The sequence below is a fragment of the Tubulanus polymorphus genome, chromosome 7, assembly GCF_964204645.1.
Source record: "Tubulanus polymorphus chromosome 7, tnTubPoly1.2, whole genome shotgun sequence".
NCBI lineage: Eukaryota > Metazoa > Nemertea > Palaeonemertea > Tubulaniformes > Tubulanidae > Tubulanus > Tubulanus polymorphus.
This window is the reverse complement of record NC_134031.1, coordinates 20,430,047-20,453,638: the sequence shown is the minus strand read 5'-3', so window position 1 is coordinate 20,453,638 and position 23,592 is coordinate 20,430,047. Positions and strand designations below refer to the sequence as shown.

At 37.9% G+C, this 23,592-nt stretch overlaps 2 protein-coding genes across 4 annotated transcripts; both read left to right on the top strand.

Moving 5' to 3' along the window:
- Nucleotides 1-142: 142 nt before the first annotated feature.
- On the top strand, nt 143-17,850 carry LOC141909371 (polyamine-transporting ATPase 13A3-like). The gene is made up of 32 exons (XM_074799818.1): nt 143-254; nt 856-944; nt 2,687-2,854; nt 2,970-3,028; nt 3,869-3,959; nt 4,695-4,730; nt 5,614-5,757; nt 7,379-7,461; nt 7,542-7,619; nt 7,827-7,896; nt 8,049-8,183; nt 8,468-8,531; nt 8,697-8,828; nt 8,953-9,129; nt 9,294-9,439; nt 9,675-9,875; nt 10,013-10,077; nt 10,282-10,426; nt 10,631-10,741; nt 10,863-11,031; nt 11,273-11,387; nt 11,664-11,788; nt 12,060-12,232; nt 12,572-12,679; nt 12,805-13,037; nt 13,358-13,454; nt 13,692-13,764; nt 14,174-14,324; nt 14,692-14,837; nt 15,009-15,097; nt 15,433-15,516; nt 15,621-17,850. Exons 1-32 carry the CDS (start codon nt 239-241, stop codon nt 16,077-16,079), a joined length of 4,032 nt encoding a protein of 1,343 aa, XP_074655919.1. The 5' UTR covers nt 143-238; the 3' UTR covers nt 16,080-17,850.
- A 582-nt stretch (nt 17,851-18,432) lies between these two features.
- On the top strand, nt 18,433-20,792 carry LOC141909285 (monocarboxylate transporter 14-like). Of its 3 annotated transcripts, XM_074799681.1 has the most exons (6): nt 18,433-18,484; nt 18,812-19,048; nt 19,147-19,287; nt 19,636-19,929; nt 20,023-20,427; nt 20,541-20,792. In XM_074799681.1, exons 1-6 carry the CDS (start codon nt 18,436-18,438, stop codon nt 20,702-20,704), a joined length of 1,290 nt encoding a protein of 429 aa, XP_074655782.1. In that variant the 5' UTR covers nt 18,433-18,435; the 3' UTR covers nt 20,705-20,792. The 3 variants fall into 3 exon arrangements, with proteins under 3 accessions (XP_074655782.1, XP_074655781.1, XP_074655783.1); XM_074799680.1 differs by having other exon boundaries at nt 19,636-20,427; XM_074799682.1 differs by lacking the exon at nt 19,147-19,287 and having other exon boundaries at nt 18,812-18,937; nt 19,636-20,427.
- Nucleotides 20,793-23,592: the final 2,800 nt, after the last annotated feature.

The following is a 23,592-nucleotide window of genomic DNA, read 5'->3' as shown; positions in this document are numbered from 1 at the left end:
AAAAATTTTGATACAGAAAACACGACGGAGGACTTAAAGAAAAAAGTTAGGGTAAATATTTTCGGCAGAATAAGCCTAATGGGGATTCGAACCCAATAAATGACATTCGGCAGTCACATGACCAGCTAATGTGGAGTAAATAGATGAAACGAGGAAATGGCATGGTTGCTTCGCCAGCGATCGTGCCTTCAGAAAATTGACGATATTAGCTGACGTCCCTACTAAACAAACTGCAAAAATGTGTAGAAGGAAAGGTAAGTGGATGATGCTGTTGTTGATTGTTGTTTCACGTCTGCGAAATATTTGTGATACAAAATTGAAGGCTTTTTCTCCGGCGACGCTCGACACTTAAAATTCAATCATCAATCAAATTTAAGTAAGTTAATTGACTGATTTTGATACAAAAGGACTGACCCTCGTAAACCCCCAAATACCCATAACTGTAGTCAGAAATCATTTCTTGGGATGAGCTTTTTATGAATTATATTTAGATAGGGCTAATCTCCTCTTTCCAAACCGGACATCGTTGACGTCATTTGGTATTCAGACCATAGAACTATAGGCCTAACGCAATAGTTCTGTATGTTCAGACCTAACCTTTTACATAGTTTGATGTAGAAATATCCGACAAATTGCAAAAGTCGAACTAAATTTTGGCCTTTTTTGAATGTTAATCATTAGTGTGAATAAAATGAGCGCATTGAAGCTATGTTTTCATTTGTCGTGAATTCATAGCACCGGGCTGAACACGTGTACCAATTTTAAGGGATTGCCCGAGTCTCCCTTTACCATCATGAAAAATAACCTTATTGTTTTTTTTTTTCTAATTTTTCGAAATTTCATGATTTTCCGCAGGTAATAAAATTCCGGATAACGTAAAGAAAGGACCTCCACCTGTCGATCCAAACAAACAGTATGTTAATATCGGTGAAGAAGATCAAATGGTAAGAAGAAATTAGTCTTTTATTTTACTACGGAGAGAAATTCATTTAAAGTTGATCGAAAATGAGCTTATTTTGATAACGTAAGACCGAGGGCTCGTCACGCCATCTGGTGGGATAACTTCTTGTGTTGCAGCCCTCCATTAAGCTGTCATGAATGAGCTTTGTGAAATTATTTATAACTACGGTAGGCCTCGTAAAAATTACATTCATGAAAATTTTCTATGAAGCAATCTGACTAAGCTGCGGACTAATGAATGCGCAAAACGTTCAAGTTATGCGACTTGGTCGATTTATTATGTTAATTTATTCAATGCAAACCTGATTGTAATATCGCAGACCTGACTTACAGTTAGATTTTATATAGCCAACATGTATTAGGTATAGGCTTGAGACTCGCAGGAGAGATTATGAAATGAAACAAAACCCACGATCAGGAAGAAAAACCGCATAAATTTCAGCTGTCTAAACTTACCTGGCAAAATAGCCTACTTTGTCCATAAACAGGGTGGCGCCACTTACCTGGAAATCAGAGAAAAGTTGGGGAATTTTCGTGCCTTTATAAAATTTGTCAAGTTATGGAAATATTTTTGGAAGCTTAAAATCAGGGAAAAGTTTGGGAAATTTGTTCAAATAGTTAGATGCCTGCGTAAGTGTAAATCTATTCTAAACAGGTAAAATCAGGGAAAACAAATCAAGTCAAGTCGTATAACAATGGCCATCCTGTTCAACTACTATGATAGTCTTGTTTTTCTTCTGATTGTAGGTTTTATCTATTAATCAATTAAGACTGTGTAGTATGGCATCATGTGTCGAATAACGTTCTTATGTTCATTCTTATTGTGGGTTTGTGTGAACTATGTGAACATAACCGTCCTTGGAGAAATCATTGAATTCAACCTTGTTATGTTCCGTCGTGTCTAAAAGTCATCTTGTCTTTCCAGGTTATAAACACTTTGAACTGTTTCTGATAAAATAATAGACGTTCCGTCACTCATTCATAGGCTATATGATTTATTACTAGATCTTGTGATGTCTGAAGACTTAAATGCAAGGTCGAAAATAATAATCTGTTATCTTTTTCATCAGTCATTTGTAGAGCGATTTTGTCATGTGATTCTCGATTATCTACTTTTCCTACATAAAATTCTACATGTTTTGCCCTAATTCATTTACTTGAAGTGATCACTTATGTTTTAAAAAAGTCGGGGTTAACCTCCGCTGAAAAATGTTGAAAATAAGGTGCTCTCAGATGCATTTTAATGATACACTTCAGCTGATGTTGATCGAATATGTTTTTGAGTGGAAATTTATTAGATTATGATTTGGGTAATTATTTGTCAGACCGGAGGTCGTCATATCGGACCTGCTCCGATGGCCCTATGTAACATTCGTTTCAATGTCACTTCGTGCTTGATTGTTTGAAAACTTGTTACAGCACAGGGTGGCACCATTTACCTGGTGAAATTAGAAATCATTTACCATGAAATCAGTGAAAAGTAAGGGGATTTTTTTTTTCTTTGAAAAGTAGGGAAACTCGTTCAGATAGTTACATTAAAATAAAACAGTTTCCGTCCGTCTTGAAGGTTTGATTGATCGAATTCTTAGCAGGTCAAGTTCGTGAAAACAACGTAGATTTCAGGGAATAGTCTGGGTGAAAGTTAAATAAAAGCGGCTGCGACTCCTACAGTAGCTGATGAATTCTCGATTATAAATCGCTTTCTTTCTTTTAAACTATATTTCAGGTGATTGAAGGATTTCGATCGTCTGGTTTGTATCGTATTCTGACGTGGATCGTCATTGTTCTCACAGTCGGTTTATTGCGTTTAGTATTCCACTGGAAACCCGAATGGATGCTGTATTTCACGCACGAGAAATGTCCTCTAGATTGCGCCGAAAAAGTGCTGCTAAAGGTCGGTCAATTTCTCAACTAAAAAATCTCCAACGTTTCTGAATTGTTATCTGTAGGAACTATGGTCTCCGAAGTGCTTTGTTTATCGTGGTGATTATTTCCATGTTTTTTTTTAGGACCAGTACGAACAATATTTCGTGGAGAATGTGATTGTAACCACGCGAGATGGCACCAGGTACGTTTCAATGTGAGATCCTCGGACTAGCTGCTGTCGTGGCCTAGATTTAAAACCAGTCTTGAGACCATCTTTATTCTATAACCGATCTATCAACTAATGACCCGTGTTGATATTTGAGCCTTCTTTGCACTTAGGTCATGACTGTATAACTGCTGAGCCAGGAATTTAGATAGAGACTAATCTATCTATGAAAGCCACTATTCTGGAAATTATCCAATAAGTCCTGAATTGACCGAAAGAAATGTGCGATAAAAAACGTGTTCATTCAAAAAGAGAATTTCTCGCATATTTTGAACTTTATAGAGTACACATATTTACACCCACCTGCATCGACTAAAAAACATGTGAAAATGAATATGTTTTAGTCTTAACCATCTGTTTCCCAGTATGTTGTATGTGGGGAGATTATGTATTAAATGTAGGATGAATAAGATGTTAATCCTCTTTCATAGAGTACGAATTTATAATTATCAGCGCGTGAAAAAGGCTCGGCATCAATAGATTTAAAATAGAGTCAAACTAGCTGTGTCACAACTGATGTCTCTTTTTTTGTCTATGAGCAATTGTTTATAATGTTCGGCGTAATTTTTTGAAAAAAAAGTACCTGAAATAGGTGTCTACTACACGACCGGTGAAACTGTACACTCTGAATGTACTTCCCGGTACATACAGTAAGACCTCCTTATAACGAACACCTTCCTAAATGAACGCTGGTCCCAAAATCTAAAATGTTACCTCCCTACAGTAAACTAACACCTCTATAGTGAACATAACCTGAACCTCCCTTATACTGTATTTCTATTTCTAACCGATGACTGTTCTTCTGTTGACTTCCAGAGTGAAAATAATGCGTTCAAAGGCTCATTGTTGTCCGCAGTATTTCAATTCCGATGTTGAAACTCAGTCGCAGATCACCATTCTGAGCAAGGTACACACAGTTTCATTGTATTTCATTTGCAATGCTTTCATAAATGATTTGTGTTTTTTTCTTGCCTAATAGGCCTATTATATAACGCTTTCTGATGATTACAGAAGTAGTTATTCAATTGTCCCGGAACAATCCCGTATATCATTTTCGTGCTTTGTAATTGTGCCCTCTAAACCGATTAGACATTCGAAAATAACTGATCTGAAATCCATAACAGAGTTAAAAACTCTTTTTGCCATAACCACGTAACAGGTCCTATTCTATGTATTGTTGTCGGTCGCAATTTTACTTAATTTTACATTTTGAAATCAAATAGCTCTAGGTCTTAATTCAAGTTTTCCTAGAAACAGCTTTGCGTACCTTAAATTGCTTTTGAAGACAATCATTACATTTAGCTGCTTCTGTGGAGAAAAATATATAGGGGCCTACATCTTTTTACGAAATCTTCGCCTGGTAGAACAAGTCTTGATTATATGAAAAAAATTATTATTTTTACCCCAAGGATGAAATTACTGAAAAGAGAAATGCTGAACAGTGTTAGTTAGTGAGTGAAGTTATTTCATTTTAGAAGTTTTAACTATGAAATCCTCACTAATAACTGCTGACCCCGATACATTGCCATATTGAAATATGATATGATTTAGACAAAATTTCTTCCAATTAGGCTATGTTAATTTTCTTAAAACCTATCGCTTTGCACATGATTTAAAGTATCATTTATCAACCAAATTTCAGCAATATTCAAATGGAAAGTTTATGAACAACTCGAAGGTATGTATGCGTACACAGGTTTTATGCGTTGCTCGAGAAAATATTATTTTTTTCAGGATACATAATGCTTCAGTTCTTTCAAAACTTTGACATTTCGATAAATTAGAATCGATAGAAAATATGAATTTATTGGAATGAAAATGATATTTCCGATTATCGCACAGTGATTTGGATAGAAATATATATAGTTAATGCTTTTATCTTTAACCACAACGTTCTCTAATTAATACCTCTATTATAATCTCCTTCGATCGCACATGGATGATCTATTATTGATTTTTTGCGCACTCCCAATGTTCGAAGTGGTCGTGAATGTTAGTTTTGATCTTCAAATTGAAAAGGGTCGCACGATTAAAAGAAAAGCCTTGTCGAGTATCGTAATGTTTCCACTCTAATGCTATCATATGAACCATTTTCAGAACATTTCATTTCCCCAAACAGTTATTTTTACAATCCATTTTGGATATAGAATCTGTTATGAAAATGCATGGTGGCGCCACTTCAAGAAGAAGCCAGGGAAATCAAGATGTCAGGGAATTTTCTTTTCTTAATAAAACCCTGGGAATGTATAGGGAATTTTGTAAAAAAAAAAGAAAAGATAATCTAAAATATCAGGGAAATTTGTTGAGATTGTTAGATAGCATGTATGATCAGACAGTTTCCGTCAATTTTTCCTGATTTGACTGTGTTGATCAAGTTAATTGGTCACCCTGAAATGGCTTTATAGTGTTTGAGTAGAAATGTTGAGATACATTAATAGTCCTTTCTTTCGATCGTGTGCCTTTTTTCAACAATTCAAAACATAAACAGCGAGACTCGTCATTGGAAACTTGTGACTTGTATTTAAACGTGCATAACCATTATTTCGTTTGTTTGGACGCAGCTGCAGCGACACCTTCAGGAGCCCGAATCAACAACGGAGTCCGGTCCGACCGAACCGTTTATAATCAGTCATCATCATCGTCGATCGGATGATTTTTACGATCAGCCATTTCATCATTTACATCATCTGCGTCTTCCACAAAATGTATGTTCATATCTCACTCATGTTTCTGTGGTTCCGTGTTCTGTTTTCCGTTTGCATGCTGCGCGGTTAAAAGGAGCATTTACTTTCGCAATCGGACAAATTTGTGTTAACGTCACGAAACATATTTTGTAACGCAACTATTTTGCCAGCCATCTTTTGTTTGCACTTCTTCATATAGGCCTAAATCTTTACTCTCTACGATTCATAGTTAGCTTTGGTTACGTAGCCAATCACTTAAGATTTGAAACCAGACTCTTAGGTTCCAAAGCCAATCTAACATATTGGTGTCAACCTAGTATTTTAGTTCAGTAGATATACCGTACAGTCGACTAGTCCACTGGTTAAACTTACCATCAGAAAATTATTTGCATTTAAGCGAATGCTTCTTTTCGATTGCTGTCTTGCAATTCTGTAATTATAGAGGTATTCAACTGCATATCCTTGCACATTTCTGTCGGCATTTTGGTTTTTTGTCGTTCTGTTGCTGTAGTTAGTTTTCAATGTTCAATATTCTATTTTCTTTTACTTGGAAAATTGTAGTCAGCGAGTGTTATGGGTAAACGCAAAAGAAAATTCTTATTTCCCGCGTCCCTATTTTATGTCGGTTCTGGTTCTTAATGAATTTTACATTCCATTCTATTATTCGCTCTCTGATGTCCTCGGACTCGCGTATTGCTTAGTGCCTCAGACTTGCGTAGTGCAGGGTGCCTTAGACTCACGTAGTGCAGAGTGCCTCAGACTCATGTAGTGCAGAGTGCCTCAGACTTGCCTAGTGCTGAGTGCCTCAGACTCGCGTATTGCTTAGTGCCTCAGACTCACGTAGTGCTGAGTGCCTCAGACTCACGTAGTGCTGAGTGCCTCAGACTCACATAGTGCTGAGTGCCTCAGACTCACGTTGTTCTTGCTTTTTTCTGTAAAACATGTATATGGTGAAACCTCCTTAAAACGCCCATATATCAACATGTCGCAAAGCTTCACACTCAAATGGGATAGGGCATAATTAACGGGTTTGATCGGATAAAAACGGCCAATGGTAGCATTAAGGGTTGATAATTATCTCCTCTTGTGTTCGCTCATACGAGGACATGTCTAATAGGGATGCTCTTTTAAGAAGGTTTCACTTATATGCTATATCTCCATATGCTGCATTATATCCAGATTTCGGTATTTTAATGAAATTCAAGCCATCTGGAGAGTTTTGGCTTGTAGCTTAGTGATAGGCTTGTTTTTTTTTAATGCTAACACTACAGGTTGTTGTACTTAAGGATTTACACTTTATCTAATACTATTCTATGTGTAATGTATTTGTGAATTATAAACCTCTGTCGTGGTGTAGTAGGCTATATATTAAATATCGACTTTCTGCCAATTATGCCGTTGTCTTTTCTTTTACTAATGAGTTCTCCATTATTACTGAGTGTGATTAATTAATTGTAATGAGTATTTGCACTCGATCAAATGTCAAACATAGGCTACATCGTGTATTTGCTTTCTGCATTTAATCACGATTACGTTCTTATATATCAGAAAATAACATTCTACTTGAAGTATTGAGACATTGATGATATCGAATGTCATTTTGTTCCGTAATAATTCAAGCAGTTCATGTTTTGTATTTTAGGACGATTCGTTAATTAGTTATTTTATGAATAAGAAGTTGAAATATACTTGGAACAGTTCGGAAAACCGATTTGAAAAGCTTAAGTAAGTGAATAATTGAGCAAATACGCAGGTATTGAGCAATACATTATAATTTGATCAAATGGTTTTTGCTTTGTCTTTAGGGGATTAGAAGATAATCGAAATTGCTATTATTTCCACGAAAACAGCGATGGTTTAAGTCAATGGGAACAGCAAAAACGGTCAGTAAGAAAGTATCATCAAGTTCTCATCCTAGTTGTATGTGTGATTGAAATTCGTTTAGTAATTAAGAATTAACAGATTTACTTATTTCAACTGCCTTGGAACCCTCCCTAGGGTTTAGTCTCGCTGTTGGCTGTACTGGGCCTTCATGTGTAATCTTTGAGTTTTTTCTTTGCGAGAATAACGTTTGAAATTCTCATCTTCAGGCTTCTCATGTACGGTGGTAACAGCATAGACGTGAAAATCACACCCATCATCAAACTACTCTTCAAAGATGTAAGCGTATAATGTTATAATATGAAATATTCCTACTGTGATGAATGTCTGATGAATGTTTGATGAATGTCTGATGAATGTATGATGAATGTCTGATGAATGTCTGATGTTTCATTGTTATTAAATTTGTTTGATTTTTTTGCGTATTTCAGATATTGAACCCGTTCTACATATTCCAGATATTTAGTATAATTCTGTGGTATTGCGATGAGTATGAAGCCTACGCTACGTGCATAGTATTAATATCGATCATCTCGATCAGTACCGGCATTTACCAAACAAGAAAGGTCAGTTTTCTTGACCTTAAGATTGGAAATTTTCTAGAGTTGAAGTTCAGTTTCATTCTGGAGTCAAATCTGATACTATTTAGGCACCGCCTTCTGAAGTTCACTGGGTTTGGTTGCAGAGTTGTGGTTTTAACGCATAAATCGTCTTAGATCTTCTTGTTTTGTTCGGATATGGACCTATCTGGACTCTGATCGGATCTAAGGGTTACCAGTGTTGATTAAGCATTGTGAAAAAAACGATTGACCTCTAAGATTGATGATTTATATTTCTTTTCTCTAAACAGATGCAGCATGCCCTGAAAAACACTATTCAATCGTCTAGTATAGTTACAGTACTGAGATCTGCAGGTACGCACTTATAGGCCTAGATATCAAATGCTGGTTTGATAAGAGCCGTTTAACTTGAACTTGTTGTAGCTCATTTGACTATAAGCAGTTAAAGCCCTAGGGTTGAATTAGATATTCAAGAGGTTGATGTATAATTCATAATGAATGTCTTGAATTCATTTACAGAGTATATGGATATTCCGTCTGATATGTTAGTACCCGGTGATCTGATAGTGATTCCGCGTGATGGATGTGTTATGCATTGCGATGCAGTACTGATCAGTGGTAATTGTATTGTCAATGAGAGTATGTTAACAGGTTCGTCATCATTCTCCTCATCGCTCTCCTTTAAGTGTGTAAAATTGGAAAGTTTAACAGCTTAATTCTCTTGAAACCTCAAACTCTTCTGGAACCCTGATGACAACTTTCTGTTTTCTTCTAGGTGAAAGCGTTCCGGTGACAAAGACTCCGCTTCCGAACCCAAACATTCGAAATGTCGACACGCACTTGAAATTCAACATGAAAGAACATTCGAAGCACGTTCTATTCTGCGGTACGAAGGTTATACAGACGCGTTACTACGGCAGCGAGAAAGTTAAAGCCGTCGTTCTGAGAACCGGTACGTTCATTCCGATTGTTGATTCTGATCACCCGGCGGATAATGGTGGAATTCCGCTTGCCACAGTAGGCGTTGCCGGTGCCCCATTCAAAGTGCAATTGATACAATCAGTCCCTGGAATTGTTGAATTGTTTCATGAACATGGTTGTTCCATGGTTTTGCAGGATTCATGACGGCTAAAGGTGAACTAGTACGATCTATACTGTACCCGAAACCTTGCGATTTCCGTTTCAATCAAGATACGTATAAATTTGTTGGATTTCTTGCCTGCATCGCATCGATGGGATTCTTATTTACTATCATAATCATGGTAAGTTGACACTTCCTTAAATTTACACTCACGGGATGACAATATAGCCGATATAGTAACTTCCTGACTAATGCATTTCTTGAGTACCAGTAAGTTATCCATGTAGATTGTTAGCTTAGCTGGCCCTTAGCTGTATTTCTTACATCTGAATATCCCGACCGTAGTTGAGCAGATCGGAATCAACAGTTCAATTCATTCATATTCTACGACCTGAATTTTATATTTCTATTCGTAGTCGATACAAGGTGAGACCATTGGTCATATGATATTGCGTGGATTGGACTTAGTGACGATCACAGTGGCGCCAGCTCTACCGGCTGCTCTGACTGTCGGCACAGTTTTCGCGCAAAGACGTCTGACAATGCAGAACGTATTCTGTATTAGTCCGAGTAGCATAAACGTATGCGGTACCATCAACTGTGTCTGCTTTGATAAGGTATGTAAAATTATGTATGAAAAATAAGTTAATGCACCAGACACCGGAGACCGTAGCAAAAATTCATAGGGACTTTGAATTTCTGGTACAACTCTGTAACCATTTCTCAAAAACTTATCATACACTTCTTATTGTAGACTGGTACTTTAACTGAAGATGGTTTAGATATGTATGGTGCCGTACAAACTGATGATAAAGCGAGGTAAATGCTGTGGGCGATTTATTATAGAGTAGAAAGCTTTGTTACAATATACTGTACACCATCAGTATCAATTCCCTACTGTTTCATATTTCACTCTTATTCAGTTTGAGCTCTTTCGATAATTTACTCTAATTTACCATCTACTGCATAATTCATATAATTTCTATCGTTTAAGAATATCATCGAATTTAAATGTTTTTGCAGGTTTAAAGAGTTGCTCGAGGATTGCACATTGTTGCCTAAAGGCGCGTTCCTTAGCGTTATGGCTACTTGTCATTCATTAACGATCATCGATGACGTACTAAGCGGCGATCCCCTTGATTTGAAAATGTTTGAAGCCACTCAGTGGGTAAGTGTTGAGTACCTGAAATGCTTTGAGCAATGGAATGCGGAATGTGATTTGATTACTTCGATGTTAACTGTTTTAAGAGTTAAAATAAGTACATATTCAATGAGTTAACTCTAAATCATAACGTAACTGTGGAATCAGGTCCTGGTATAATGTCTATGTCTTGTAGCAGGTCTATAACCAATGTTTATGTTATTGTTGCAGGAATTCGAGGAAATTCGCGAAGACAGCACAAAGTTTGATGTGATAATGCCGTCGGTCGTTCGCCCGAAGAAACCAGATATAATCAGTTCTTCAGAATCGATTGATTCAATGGTAGGTAGACGGATTGTGAGACTTGGCGTAACAGGGGGTAACTGCTTGAGCAGTTTGGACAATTTGAGATGGTATTTCCCAATATGGTAAAATGTAATTTAGATTTTCTCCATTTTCGTAGGGAATTCCGTCTGTCGGTATGCATGAAATAGGAATCATTCGACAGTTCACCTTCTCGTCGAGTTTACAGAGAATGTCTGTCATCACTCGCACGCTCGGTGAGAACTGTTTCACGCTGTACGCTAAAGGCTCACCGGAGATGATCGCTTCGCTTTCAAAACCAGAAACAGGTACGGAAGTGTTGATTGTTGACGTTTATTTGTTGTTCGATCACCAGGACCCAGTTCCACAGTCGTGAGTTAGAGTTAACTCTGAGTTAAAGTCTAGAGTCAAAGTTACGGACCCAGTTCCACAGTCGTGAGTTAGAGTTAACTAAGAGTTTAATCTTAACTCGGAACTGTGGAACTGGACCCAGGAGAGGATGAGTTTACTATCGTATGGTGACCGATTGATTTATGAATTATTTTTCAGTTCCGTCTGATTTCCACAATGTTTTAACGAATTACACGCAGCAAGGTTACCGAGTGATCGCCCTCGCCTGGAAACCACTGAAACTTTCTTACGTTAAAGTGCAACGAATTGAAAGGTATGATATAAGTTTACTAAGATTTATTTACACGAACCTGGGCTAAGATGAAACATGATTTCTGATCGGACCTATAATGGCATATCTAACCACTCTATCTAGTGTGGCAGGGTTTCGTACCGTGGTGAGTCTCGATGCCATCAGGTTCGAATCCCTACCGGGGATATACTTATGATTTCTAGGATGCTTATTGAAAGCATGCACCGGTGCTCAGTAGCATGCACCGGTGCTCAGTGACCTGTGGTGTTGTGTAATTAATTTCGGATGTATTTTCAGGAAAGACGTCGAGAAGGATCTGATATTTTTGGGATTGATTATTATGGTAAATAAGCTGAAGCCGGAGAGTAAACCGGTTATCAATACACTAACAAAGGCTGGAATACGCAGTGTGATGGTTACAGGTACTGTACTCTATTCTAATATATCTAACTTATTTGATATTGTGAAACCAGTGGCAGTTTAAGTCGAAATTTTGCGAATAGTGGTCTCGAAATTTTGCGAACCGTGGATTGTCAATGATCCCGTAGCATTCAAAAAATCGAAAAAATCACCCTTAAAATACTTGGGTAGTTTTGAATTCGTGTAACTGTGGGAACAATTATCTACTTTCTGCTACTGCTTGCCACTGACTTTCATCTTGCGTAAATGAAATTTTTCTAAAATTTTTTGAAGGTGACAACATTTTGACCGCGCTCAGCGTAGCGCGAGATTGTCACATCGTCGAGCCCGGTGATAAAGTGATATTGGTCAACGCGAAACCAGCAGTACAAGGTCAGCCAGCAGATGTCGAATGGGTCTACGCAGAAGATAACATTACGGTGGAAGAGTTGAAAGGAACTCATAAGGTAAGCTGAAAACTAAGTCACCGTTTGACGATATCATATCAATGACTACATCTATTCAGCTTTTAATTGTTTATATTATTGACGTTATCAAAGCAAGATTTACCGTAGGGGGTCGTTTTCAAAATAGTCAGAGCCATTATTTCCATCTCTGGAAATCTATTAATTTCAAGGGCCAGATGCTCAAAAGTTGGTTTTAAGTTAACTGTTGGACAAGTTGTGCTAACCAACTTTCAACTGGGTTCTGAATTTGAGTGTTTTTCGCGACAAACTTTTTGAATTGTGGAGTTAAAGTTGTTGTCAGTTTATGAATTGTACGAATTTATCGTTCATATTTTGCAGAAGAGTTCTCTAGTGCAGTACGAAAGTAAACACGATCATTATCATTTCGCTTTAACCGGAAAATCATGGGACGTAATTAAAGACAATTTCGCTGATATGTTACCAAAGGTACGCGCTGTATTTACATAATGCAAACAAATGATTTATTGTCTAAATTCGAAGCTGCAGATTGATAACTGACGTTTGTATTCCTCGATCATTATCTCACATCCGATCCATCGTTTATTTTCCAGTTAGTCGTACGCGGAACGATATTCGCTCGGATGTCGCCTGATCAGAAAGCTCAACTGATCGAGTCGTTGCAGGAGTTAGGTTACTACGTCGGTATGTGCGGCGACGGAGCTAATGATTGCGGCGCGCTGAAAACAGCTCACGCCGGTATCTCCTTATCGGAAGCGGAGGCGTCGGTCGCCTCACCGTTCACATCTACAGAAGCTAACATTAACTGCGTGCCCACAGTCATCAAGTAAGACGCGTTATTCAATCATCTTTCTATAGAGAATCTCACGATAAAGAACTGCGAATGCAGCGGAAACCTTTATAATATAAAGACCGAAAATGTATATATTCTAGTCTTCATCTTCAGGAATCCTCAGTATTCCTGAAGATGACTATTTAGAATACAGTTGAAACGTCAAATAATGAAATAGCTCACTTGGAAACATTTTCGGGATGTAAATTATTTTCGCTATTATTGTGGGATTCTCTATTGATTGCCGTCACATTGTTCATGCGTCTTGTTCATTTGGTGAAAGTTCTAATATCGTCTACGCTTACTTTCTTCAGAGAGGGTCGTGCTTCATTGGTCACATCATTCGGTATATTCAAGTACATCGCCTGTTACAGTTTAACCCAGTTTGTTACTGTACTTATTCTATACTGGGTAAGTTTCGCGAACAGGATTTAGGGACAATTGGGTATTCCCAATTGTAAGGCATTTGAGTCCGTGTACAATTGACAAGTGTTGTAAATTGAATATCTACCCATATATTTGGATCTATGATATTCCCAACTGAATGCCGTTCATCCAGTCTATACTTACTTGTATTTGGACTGGAATAATACCGATCATCTCTATATAAATGTGAACATTTTCACAATTTTCTATTTCATTTTTCAGATCGGAGCAAATCTGACGGATTTCGAGTTCTTATACATCGACTTGATTTTGCTGACTTCACTTAGTATAACGTGTAAGTGTAACAGATGTCGTTATATCTCGTGGCTAATGTGTTAACGATAAAACTCTCGATTGAAGGAAAAAACTAAGAATTTTGACGTTTCGTCTCAAATCTATGACTCATCGTATGAGACATTCTCAAAAACTTAGATGTATTTCTTTCAGTTTTTACTTCAATCCCTGGGGTCGGTTGCTCAAAAGTTGGCTAGAGTTAATCAGTGGATAGTCGATATGGTGACAATTGAGATTTCATTGTTTCTATGGTATTTAATGGCTGGTTATCTTTTAACAACTTTTGAGCAACTGGCCCCTGGTTGTTTTCGTCAAACTAATTAGACTCGTCTATGAAAAACCAAATTTGCTAATATTTTTAAATGTATACGATTACAATATTTACTTCAACTAGTTCGACTTCATTTCAGTTGGCAGAACGGCTGCCTATCCGTTTCTATCCAGAGAACCACCGTTAGTTAGTCTGTTCAGCAGCGCCCCGATCATATCACTGATTATACAAGTGTCAGTGCAATTACTGTTTCAAGTCATCACCTATTATTTTGTGCTAGCTCAACCCTGGTAAGTTATAGAGGCGATAAACTGTATGTGATACACAGACTTCAGACAAATAATAGCATTCAATAGACTTACATGTATAAATGATACAGGGCTAATTTACTGAAGAGTTGGTTAGAGTTAACCATTTTGAGTTAAAGTTGCTTTGATAATGCATTAGTAACATGCTGTTTTGAAAGTGCGAAAGTTCACATTACTTGTGAATTTTTCCTTAGATATTTTACAGACTTGTTAATGATACCCTAAGGTTTTTCTGCAATAATTTTCAATGAATTCGGTTCATCTATCTGTAAGAAAATACTCGTGAAACTTTGATTCGAAATATTCCAGATGTACAGGTTTGCATTGACAGTGATTTTGTTATTTGCAGGTATGTGCCATTTGTACGGAATGCCGAGGAAGAATACGCCAGTCACGAGAACTTTTCGTTGTTCTGCGTTTCCAGTTTCCAGTATATAACACTGGCGATTGTTTTCTCAAAAGGCACTCCGTATCGGAAATCTATATTGACTAACTGTAAGTATTCTATTGTCATACGTCAATCACATTCAAGATGATTGTCCTGTGGCATTTTCCAGCCGTGTGAATGTAATTTTTGGTCCATAATCTTGAGCCCCTTTTCATTTGCCATAAGCCTGGTTGCTAATTTTTCTTGAAGGATTTTAGCGAATGTGTTTTTCATTTCAGATTGGTTTTTAGCGAATCTAGTGATACTTATCGCGTTCACTGCTTATCTCACTATTTACCCCGCTGAATTCTTCATGTCATTCATAGAGGTAAGTGTTCAGCTGCCCGAATCATTCATGTACGGTAGATCTTTGCGTTGAGCATCGGAAATGAAAAAATGCGTGTAGTTTCAAGTTTGACTGGATTTAGCGTAATCAGGGTGGCCACTTATTCGAAAATCAGGGATAAGTCTGGGAAATTTGTTGAAACGGATAGGTCGCATGTATAAGCAAACAATCAATGTCTTATTGTTTGGATTCTGACAAGATCAAGTTAGGGAAAACAGCGTAGATATCTGGGAATAGTCGGGGATAAAGTAAATGAAATAAAAGTACCCACCCTGAAATGATAAACTGATGAAATCTTACAATTTCTTGATTTTCAGTTGTTGCCTCCGAAGTCTATCGAGTTTCGACTTCTTCTAGTTGGAATTTCTGCCGCCAATTTCCTGGCCTCTTTAATACTCGAGGTATGCTATGATTAAGCCATTCTTTTTGCTTTGAGGATGGTCGCGAGCTCTTTGCAATTTTCCATTTCAAGCGGTAAAAATACGTTTGATTTGCTTGTTTTCAGAGTTTCCTGGTCGACAACGTGCGTCTCAGACGAAAATGGCGCGAAACGAAAGAGCAGTGTTTGCCGGACACGATGGTCAAACACAAGGTCATCGAAAAGGAGATAAAATCGGAACCTGACTGGCCACCGATCAGCGAATCCGTACTGAGTTTAGCGGAACTCACGAAGAACGAATTTCTGCCGGCAATCGCGCCGAGTCAGTCAACAGTTGTGGATATACCGTCGCCCGAACAACAACAACATACCCTAGCGAACGGTTACGCTAAAAACGGCGCGTTAAAAAATTCGATCAAGCTGTCGGACGCGGCGCCATCTTTTGACTATAAGGGCGAACTTCAACCATCGTCGCCGCGCGATACGGACGCGTTGATATTGAAAATTGAGACGTTGTCCACGACTGACGACGACGCCGCGCCGCGGGATCAGCAGCCGAGACTACAGGATTCAACGCAGTTATGACATGAACTGTCCGATTATACAAACTATAAATTATTAACGATGATGAAAAACCGAGCGTTTTTGTTCGATACGTTGATTTTGCCGATTAGGTAGCATCGTCTACTTCGTTTTGTGCCTGTTCATATTTAATGAAACGCTTGTTTTTAAAACGACGATGTCTTGAAATGTACACGACTCGAGAGATCAGCAGACGGACGATTCACCGTCGACTACCGGCAAATTCATGAAACTACAGTCCAGGTCAACTTAAACCTTTCAGTGCTGAGTAATCAATACCTGAAAGTGAATGATATAATTTGAAAATTTCAGCATTGCCCAAAACATTCAACAGAAAATTTTAGTTTAACTTCCGTGAAACTAGGTGTTTACTGCAGAAAACAAAGTATTTAGTTTTAACGAACATATTTTTCCTGGACCCTTTGAAGTTAATTTGTAACGAAGTTCCACTGGTGTTTATAATGTACCCATAAACCAAGTGATATTCTGCTGATATCTAGTCGTGTACGCAGTATTTTTATTAATCAAAAGGGAACAAGCGTCTGCAAGATATTGTCACCAAAGTGGGAACATTGTCCGTTATTTATTCGTCATAACTCGAGTGAAACGAAACAAAAACGATGTTGCAGCTAATTTTAAGCATGAGTACAAGATTGAAACATTTTCATTTATGCTTGCTTTGCGGCATTTTTCGTCCAATACGCGTATGTTTAAATAGATTAACGTATCAATGTTTGATGGTCGATGAGTGAATTATTTCTTTTTCATAGTCTGTTCAGATGAAGTGATATGAAGCATTGGTATAACGGGAGTCTGTTATAACGCCATCTTTTGTAGCGTCAAATTATTCTCAATCCAAATGATGGCGTTATAAAGTACTTGAACTGTATATGTATTGTTATATGAGATGTAGATTTTAATTAGGCGTAAAACGATATTTTTCGTTTGGTGAAATTGTATGTACCAGTAGAATATATATCCATTCAAGTAGTTAATGTACAGTAAACTCGGCCTTACTTTCGACGTCGCAACTGAAAATATTTCACCGAGGTTAAAAGAAAGTTGAGGAATTCAGTCGTGTTGGAACCGTAAATATTCAGGTTGACCCTTGGGCCTAGTACCGAAATTGTGAAATGGATGGATGACTTTGTAACATTCATCCACCTGACCAGTTTTACTGTATCGAGTAAGTAGTCTACCGTACAATATTATTTTTCTGCATCAATTAGGGTAGTGAGCTTAAAGAATAGGGCTTCAGTGTTGCTTGGCCTGGGCAAATCGGTGATTACATTTTGAATGATTATTGCATTTAAACTTAAAGTGATTGGTTAGAGTGCATTGGTATGTGTCATTGCGGCTTCAACTGAGTTATCAACTGAGGCGCCGTGAGGTTCTACCTCCTGATGCTATTACAATTCAGGACCTCTTAGCTCACTTCAACTGATAGCTCTTCATCGTCCAAAATCCCGTTTTATGGGATTAGGTTTTCAATGCTGTTCATTCTTCGCCTAGTCTATTGTCGCTCTCCTTATGCAGTGGAAATTATTTTTGGAAAGTTAAAAAAATGCACATACCTGATTGCGTATTTAAGTGAACAAATAATTGCGATTAAGAGTGCCGAGACTTCGTATGTGCTACGGTTGTGAAGGAAAAACCACCTAGTGTTTTAACAGTATAGCCCCCCTCTGCAAAAGAATATTACTGTTAGTGTCTCATCAGTAGTAATTTTTGTAAATATGAAAAATTAGTTTCAATGAATATTAAAGAAATTGTTATGAATACTAGAAATTTATTCTTTTTATATTTATTTCTTTTCAAGTTTCAAAGCTCTGAGTTACGCTTGACTCTCTCTCTCTCTCTCTCAAGTGGAAATTAGTTCAGTTCCAATGATTTGACTCAGGAGTCTGCAGTCTTGGACTTCATTCGCGTATTGACTTCATCGTAGTATTGTGTTGAAATTGATACGTACGTAACTGCCTCCCAGATTCGGTAAATTTTTGCCAAATGGTAAAGATCAGAAAGATGAAGCTGCCTCGAGAAAAACGGTGAATTTGAATTCACACACTGAAATATGGCTGCCGTCGAGAAGAACGATAAACATGAATATGAATTATTTTTCCGTGGGATTTCTTAACGCAGAAAGTTCATTTATTAAATGATTAAATATCTGGGTGCAACAAAAAGATAGATAAAATTCTCGTTAGGAAGCTACAGTAAAAACGTTTCGATATCTCGGTTATGGCACCTAGTGAGCTAGTTTGTTCGACCTCGTGACACGCTAAGCTCAATATGAAATAAGATAAAACTGCTGACAAACAACTCGTGCGATAAGGTTATAAAAATTCTAAGCAATACAATAATGAAAAGAATTGGAAGGAGTCGTGTTAAACTGGTGGCGAATGTAAAAGGTACTTGTACAAAAAGTTCAATATAGGTCGACTGATTGTTTGGATGGTGGAGTGGGGGCAAGTACCTAACTTTTACCAATTCGTTTTCGGCCGTAGTCTTCGTGGAACTTGTTATTATGTAGTTAGAATAATTCAAAGCAACTATAATGTTTGTATTTACATATACAAACCTGTAAGCAATAATTGCTCCCTCTACCTGCCCCCCCCCCCCTATGATGCCGCCCCTATTTATTAAAAAGCGTTTGCTACGTGTCAAAACAAAAGAGAAACATCAGCGTTTGGAGGGTCATACTTAATGTACAGATCTTTTTTCCTTGCCACAACAAGGTTTTGATATCGACTTTGAGATGTCTTCATCAATCGTTGACGAAGCAGCAAAAAATGAGAACTCAAATCTATTGGAAACAATCATCGTCATATCTGCCGGTTTGATCTCTTCGTTCATCAACGGAGGTAATTATGTCGATGGTATTCTGGTAGCGGAATGGGTGGACTATTTTCATCAGGGAAGTGGTGTTACAGCTTGGCTCGGTACAGCTATTATTGGAATCAGCAGTTGTGGAGGTAAGTTCATCTCTATGACAAATATATTTGAAAACTAGAACTCGTATCTGTGATATCACTGTGGAGATAATTACCTTGATGTTTCTTTTCACATGAAGCACCGATCGCCACTTTATTGATAAAAAGATTTGGTTTTCGCAAAGTATTTTTCATCGCTGCAACGATCAACGCATCCGCTTTAGCTCTGACGTCATTTGTATACAATATATACCTGGCTATAGCACTGCGAGTTTTAGCAGGTAAACTTCAATTACGGCAGGTTTCAATTGGACGTATTCCGGAATAAGATCATCAATTCCGTATTTCAAACTCTCGTACCAGCCATGCTATTCCGGAGTAGGGAGAGCGTATTGTGATCGAAACGAACATGCCAGAAGAGTATTCTAGATTCGGTAGAGAACGATGAGAAACCTGTAGTAGCCTGGAACTATCAACTGAGGCGCCATGAGGTTCTACCTCCTGATGCTATTACAATTCAGGACCTCTTAGCTCACTTCAACCGATAGCTCTTCGTTGTTCCTCAGAATTTATTTATATATATATGTATATATTTTAGATCAATTCTTAATATCCATATCTTATTTCAGGATGTGGCTTGACTTTCCACTTTTGTAGTATAGGGCCATATTTGGTAAACAGATTTCCAAAGCAAGCAGCACTTGTGCAAGGTTTGAGGGTTGCTAGCAGTTCGAGTGGTATTCTCGCTTTTCCGTTTATCATAAACTACTGTTTGAAACAGTACGGTTGGCGCGGATGCTGTTTGATTATCGGTGGTATCGCGTCTCAACGGTGCGCTCTAGGACTTCTATTTCGTCACTGGTCAAATAAACCACTTCCAAAACACGAGGAAAACCAAGAATCGCTATTGAGACAGAACAATGGTGATAACACCAGAAGATTTCGCGATCTTCATCAATTAGATCTGTTTAAACAGAAAATGTTCGTAGTATTTATGATACATTGTTTTATTATAGATGCAGCATTGTCTGTCATTTACGTGCACATCGTATCTGGAACTAGAGTTTTATTAGAAATTTCTCCTGAACAGGCGAGATTTACTTTATCAGCGATGGGTTTGTCGACACTTTTTGCGCGCATCGTCGTCTCGTTGATAACCAAGCATCCCATGATAGATACATTCACGTTATACATGATACTGAACACATTACTGGCGATTCAAGTTTGTGTTATACCGTTTATGAAGGGTTATGTAGCAGCCCTGACAGTCAGCGCTTCTATAGGCATTCTAATGTCCGCCCATGCTGCCTTACATTTGTTGATGCTTTTGGAACTATTTGGAAGCGAATATCTGTATATGTCTTATTCGTATGGTTTTTTCAGTGGAGGATTTGGATATTTGCTCGGTGCTCCTGTTGCAGGTAGGTCTTATCTATGAGCAATAATCTCAAGTTGCGATGATGCTCCTAGAGGTTTCATGAATGGAAACTTGTCTAATTAACGCTGATTTAACTAGTTGTCTATTTATTTTCAGGTTGGATTTACGACGCAACGGGAAACTACGCGATCTCGTTCTATTTCTGCGCTGGTTTATTGATTCTATGTGTTTTGATACTGATTCCAGAATGGATAAAACATATCAAAAAACCGAAACAAACTGATGAAAACATAACACAGTCTGTAAGAGACAACGCGTAGCGAGTCGACTTCAAAGGCTATCAAGGATGGAAAAAAATCGTATCATGATTAAGATTCTTTTTAAATGTTGTTTCTTTCCTTGAAAACATGGACCCTTTTCAAACACAAGAAGAAGATATGAATTGATTTATTATGATTTTATTCCTTTTTGTCGTTATTTTGCAATTCGACCAGCTGAGTGTATAAATGATAACGGATACCTAAAACCTATAGATGTTCCGATACATATTAATGAAAAAGTTCGCACAGAACACCTATTATATGCTTCTAAATGTTTTACTGATTCCAGATGGATTAAATATTAAGACACCAAAACAAACTCGTCAAATTGATATCGCTTCTAGGCGTAGCCCATACGCAATCATAGTTTCAAACAAAAACATAAGACAAAACTGCAGTAACATAAATCCAGTTTATCCAGAACGGTGCAGTCGTCCAGCCATCCAGTTGTAAAACATTAAGGATACACGCGACTATGTACGTATAGACGAATGATGAAAATTCATAATCATCTGCTCCAGAGTTCCCAATATGATTGGGACGTAATGTTACCTGCATCCGGGGCGAGTTTATAGACTGGTATTATCTTTAACCCGGGGGCTCACTCAATTCATCTTCAATTGAGTTAACCCCTGGGTTAAAGATAATACCAGTCTATAAAACTCGCCCCTGGATTTGTTATGTCTACTGATGCTGCCTATCTGTGATCCGAGTATTTTACTTTTTGTCAACACTGCCTCTAAGTGTATTACCATCCACCTCGGATCCACATTTCTCGGCAGGATACACGTGGGTGTGCTCTATTTTGGTTTCATTCAAGAAGAGCTTAAGCAGTTTTAGGTAAGTCGCGGTAATGCGTTCAAGCTCTTGGAGACGGTATATTCCGTCTCCAAAATGACACGTATCAAGACTGGAGATGCGTAGGATTTATATGTAGAATGTTCCTCCCAATGTTCGGTAGACTTTTCTATAGTCTTTTCGATATGTTTCTGCAAGAGACCACTTTGTAGAACTCCGCCCGCATTTCAGCTCCGGCTAAATAAATGAACAAATTTGTAGAGTGTACTAAAGCATTACACAGATCTTGCACATTAAACAGAACTCCCCAGCCGATATCCGACACTTGTAAATAATGTACAACATCCAAAAGAGCAATGATCACACTGGCACTCGTACCAACAACGAATGTCAAGGCGATTAGAATCAGAACGTAAGTGGTTTTATTCACTTTCTCATTTCTAATTTTCTTATCCCCGAATTTGCTCCTTGAAAGTCGTAATTTCTGGACCATTGCAAGGTTGATAATTAAAACTAGGGCCGTCGTAAGATAGACATTGACAGTGCGAACTTGTATTATTAAGACACTGATATCGAATTTATGCCAACAAACACCTCGATAAGAGAAATATGGCCCAGCCGGATAGATTCTGACATCGTAGTAAACTGGGTATAAGGGATAGTACAAACAGAAAACGGCTGGTACGAAAAATGTTAAACAAGTCGCTATGATGGCATTTCTATGCGTACAGATACGCTTTGAAACCAATGGAAAGAAAACCACAATAAAACGTTCTAACGATAAAGTAACCATTACCCACATACTAACGAAATATATCACCTGAAATAGGTAATCTGAAATGACACAGCCCAGGTAAGATGTTGAAAAAGGTGTTTCAATATGACGCCCGGTGAGCAGATACGCGAACACGCTGATCCAAGCAACTACATACATTCCTAGAAAACTGTTGTCCATAATCGCGATGAAAATCAAATAGACTGAATATGAATGACGTCTCATGACTTTCCCAAACATGATGAAGATTACCATCGAATTACCAACAAACCCGACCACAAAAATGATGAAATGGCCGACGAGGAAAAGATAAGCACCGTACCTAGTTTTTAGTGGTTCGCTGCCTGACATGAATTCAGTGTATATAGCGGGAAAACCTGGAAGCGAAGAACGGAGATATATTTTTACATTGTTTCCATCTTCTTTACTGCAGGCGGCTGACGAATTGCTGTTATCACACATTGATTCGTGTTGCGTCGGCCAATCTTTGCAGTCAAAATTGCGATGGGATTCAGCCTCAAAATTGATTTCTAATAACAACGGTCGTTTGAAACCAATTTAAGAAGAGCGATTCAGCATTTTCTATGAACAACTTGCTGATATCGACTTCGAATTGCTGCTTTCGGGAGCTCATAATTACCGAAAGTAGCTTTGTCAATACAAAATGAAAAGTTGCCCCCCAAAAAATTGCGCTGATTTAACAAATTGTCGTAGGTAGTGTCAGGCCTACACCCCCGAATAAATCCATACCTTCATAAAATATTTTGCATGTTTCTGATTTATAGTGGGTGATTCGAGACATATAAATATTTTTCCATCCTCCGCGCAAGCGCACCAAAACAAATCTTACCGCGCAAAAAAATATTGGCGCGCAAAAACAAAAAGAAACCATTTCGTTTTTGCTTTCGAAATGGATTATCATAGGAGTTCTATGGAATTAATATAATACACGACTGCGAAAGGAACCATAGCCGCGTTGACACGAGATCAGGCGCTTACGAACTACCGTAGGTTGTACCTACGAGCAATTATCTAAAGATAGATAATTGCTCATAGGTTGTACCGAATTAACCTGACTGAATGTGCTATTATTCCATAGAGCTCCTGATGATAATCCCTTTTCGATGCTGTACAGATTTGTAGAGATGCGATACAAAATGATTTTCTTATGTAATTTGTGGATGATTAATTGACATGTTTACATAAGCGTTTGAAGAAATCATATGATATTTCTGAGAAGCCCATTTTTAATTGAATTTTTTTCCTGGTGATGATAAATATTTCTTGAAGCAGCTGGAATAGTTGTATGGGCGGC

Coding starts and splice junctions, on each gene's coding strand:
- LOC141909285 (XM_074799680.1), top strand. CDS start 18,436: ATGAAAAGAATTGGAAGGAGTCGTGTTAAACTGGTGGCGAATGTAAAA. Junction 18,485..18,811: donor ACTGGTGGCGAATGTAAAAG/GTACTTGTACAA, acceptor TGCCACAACAAG/GTTTTGATATCGACTTTGAG. Junction 19,288..19,635: donor AGCACTGCGAGTTTTAGCAG/GTAAACTTCAAT, acceptor ATCTTATTTCAG/GATGTGGCTTGACTTTCCAC.
- LOC141909371 (XM_074799818.1), top strand. Junction 9,130..9,293: donor AGCCGTCGTTCTGAGAACCG/GTACGTTCATTC, acceptor ATGGTTTTGCAG/GATTCATGACGGCTAAAGGT. Junction 12,233..12,571: donor AGTTGAAAGGAACTCATAAG/GTAAGCTGAAAA, acceptor CATATTTTGCAG/AAGAGTTCTCTAGTGCAGTA.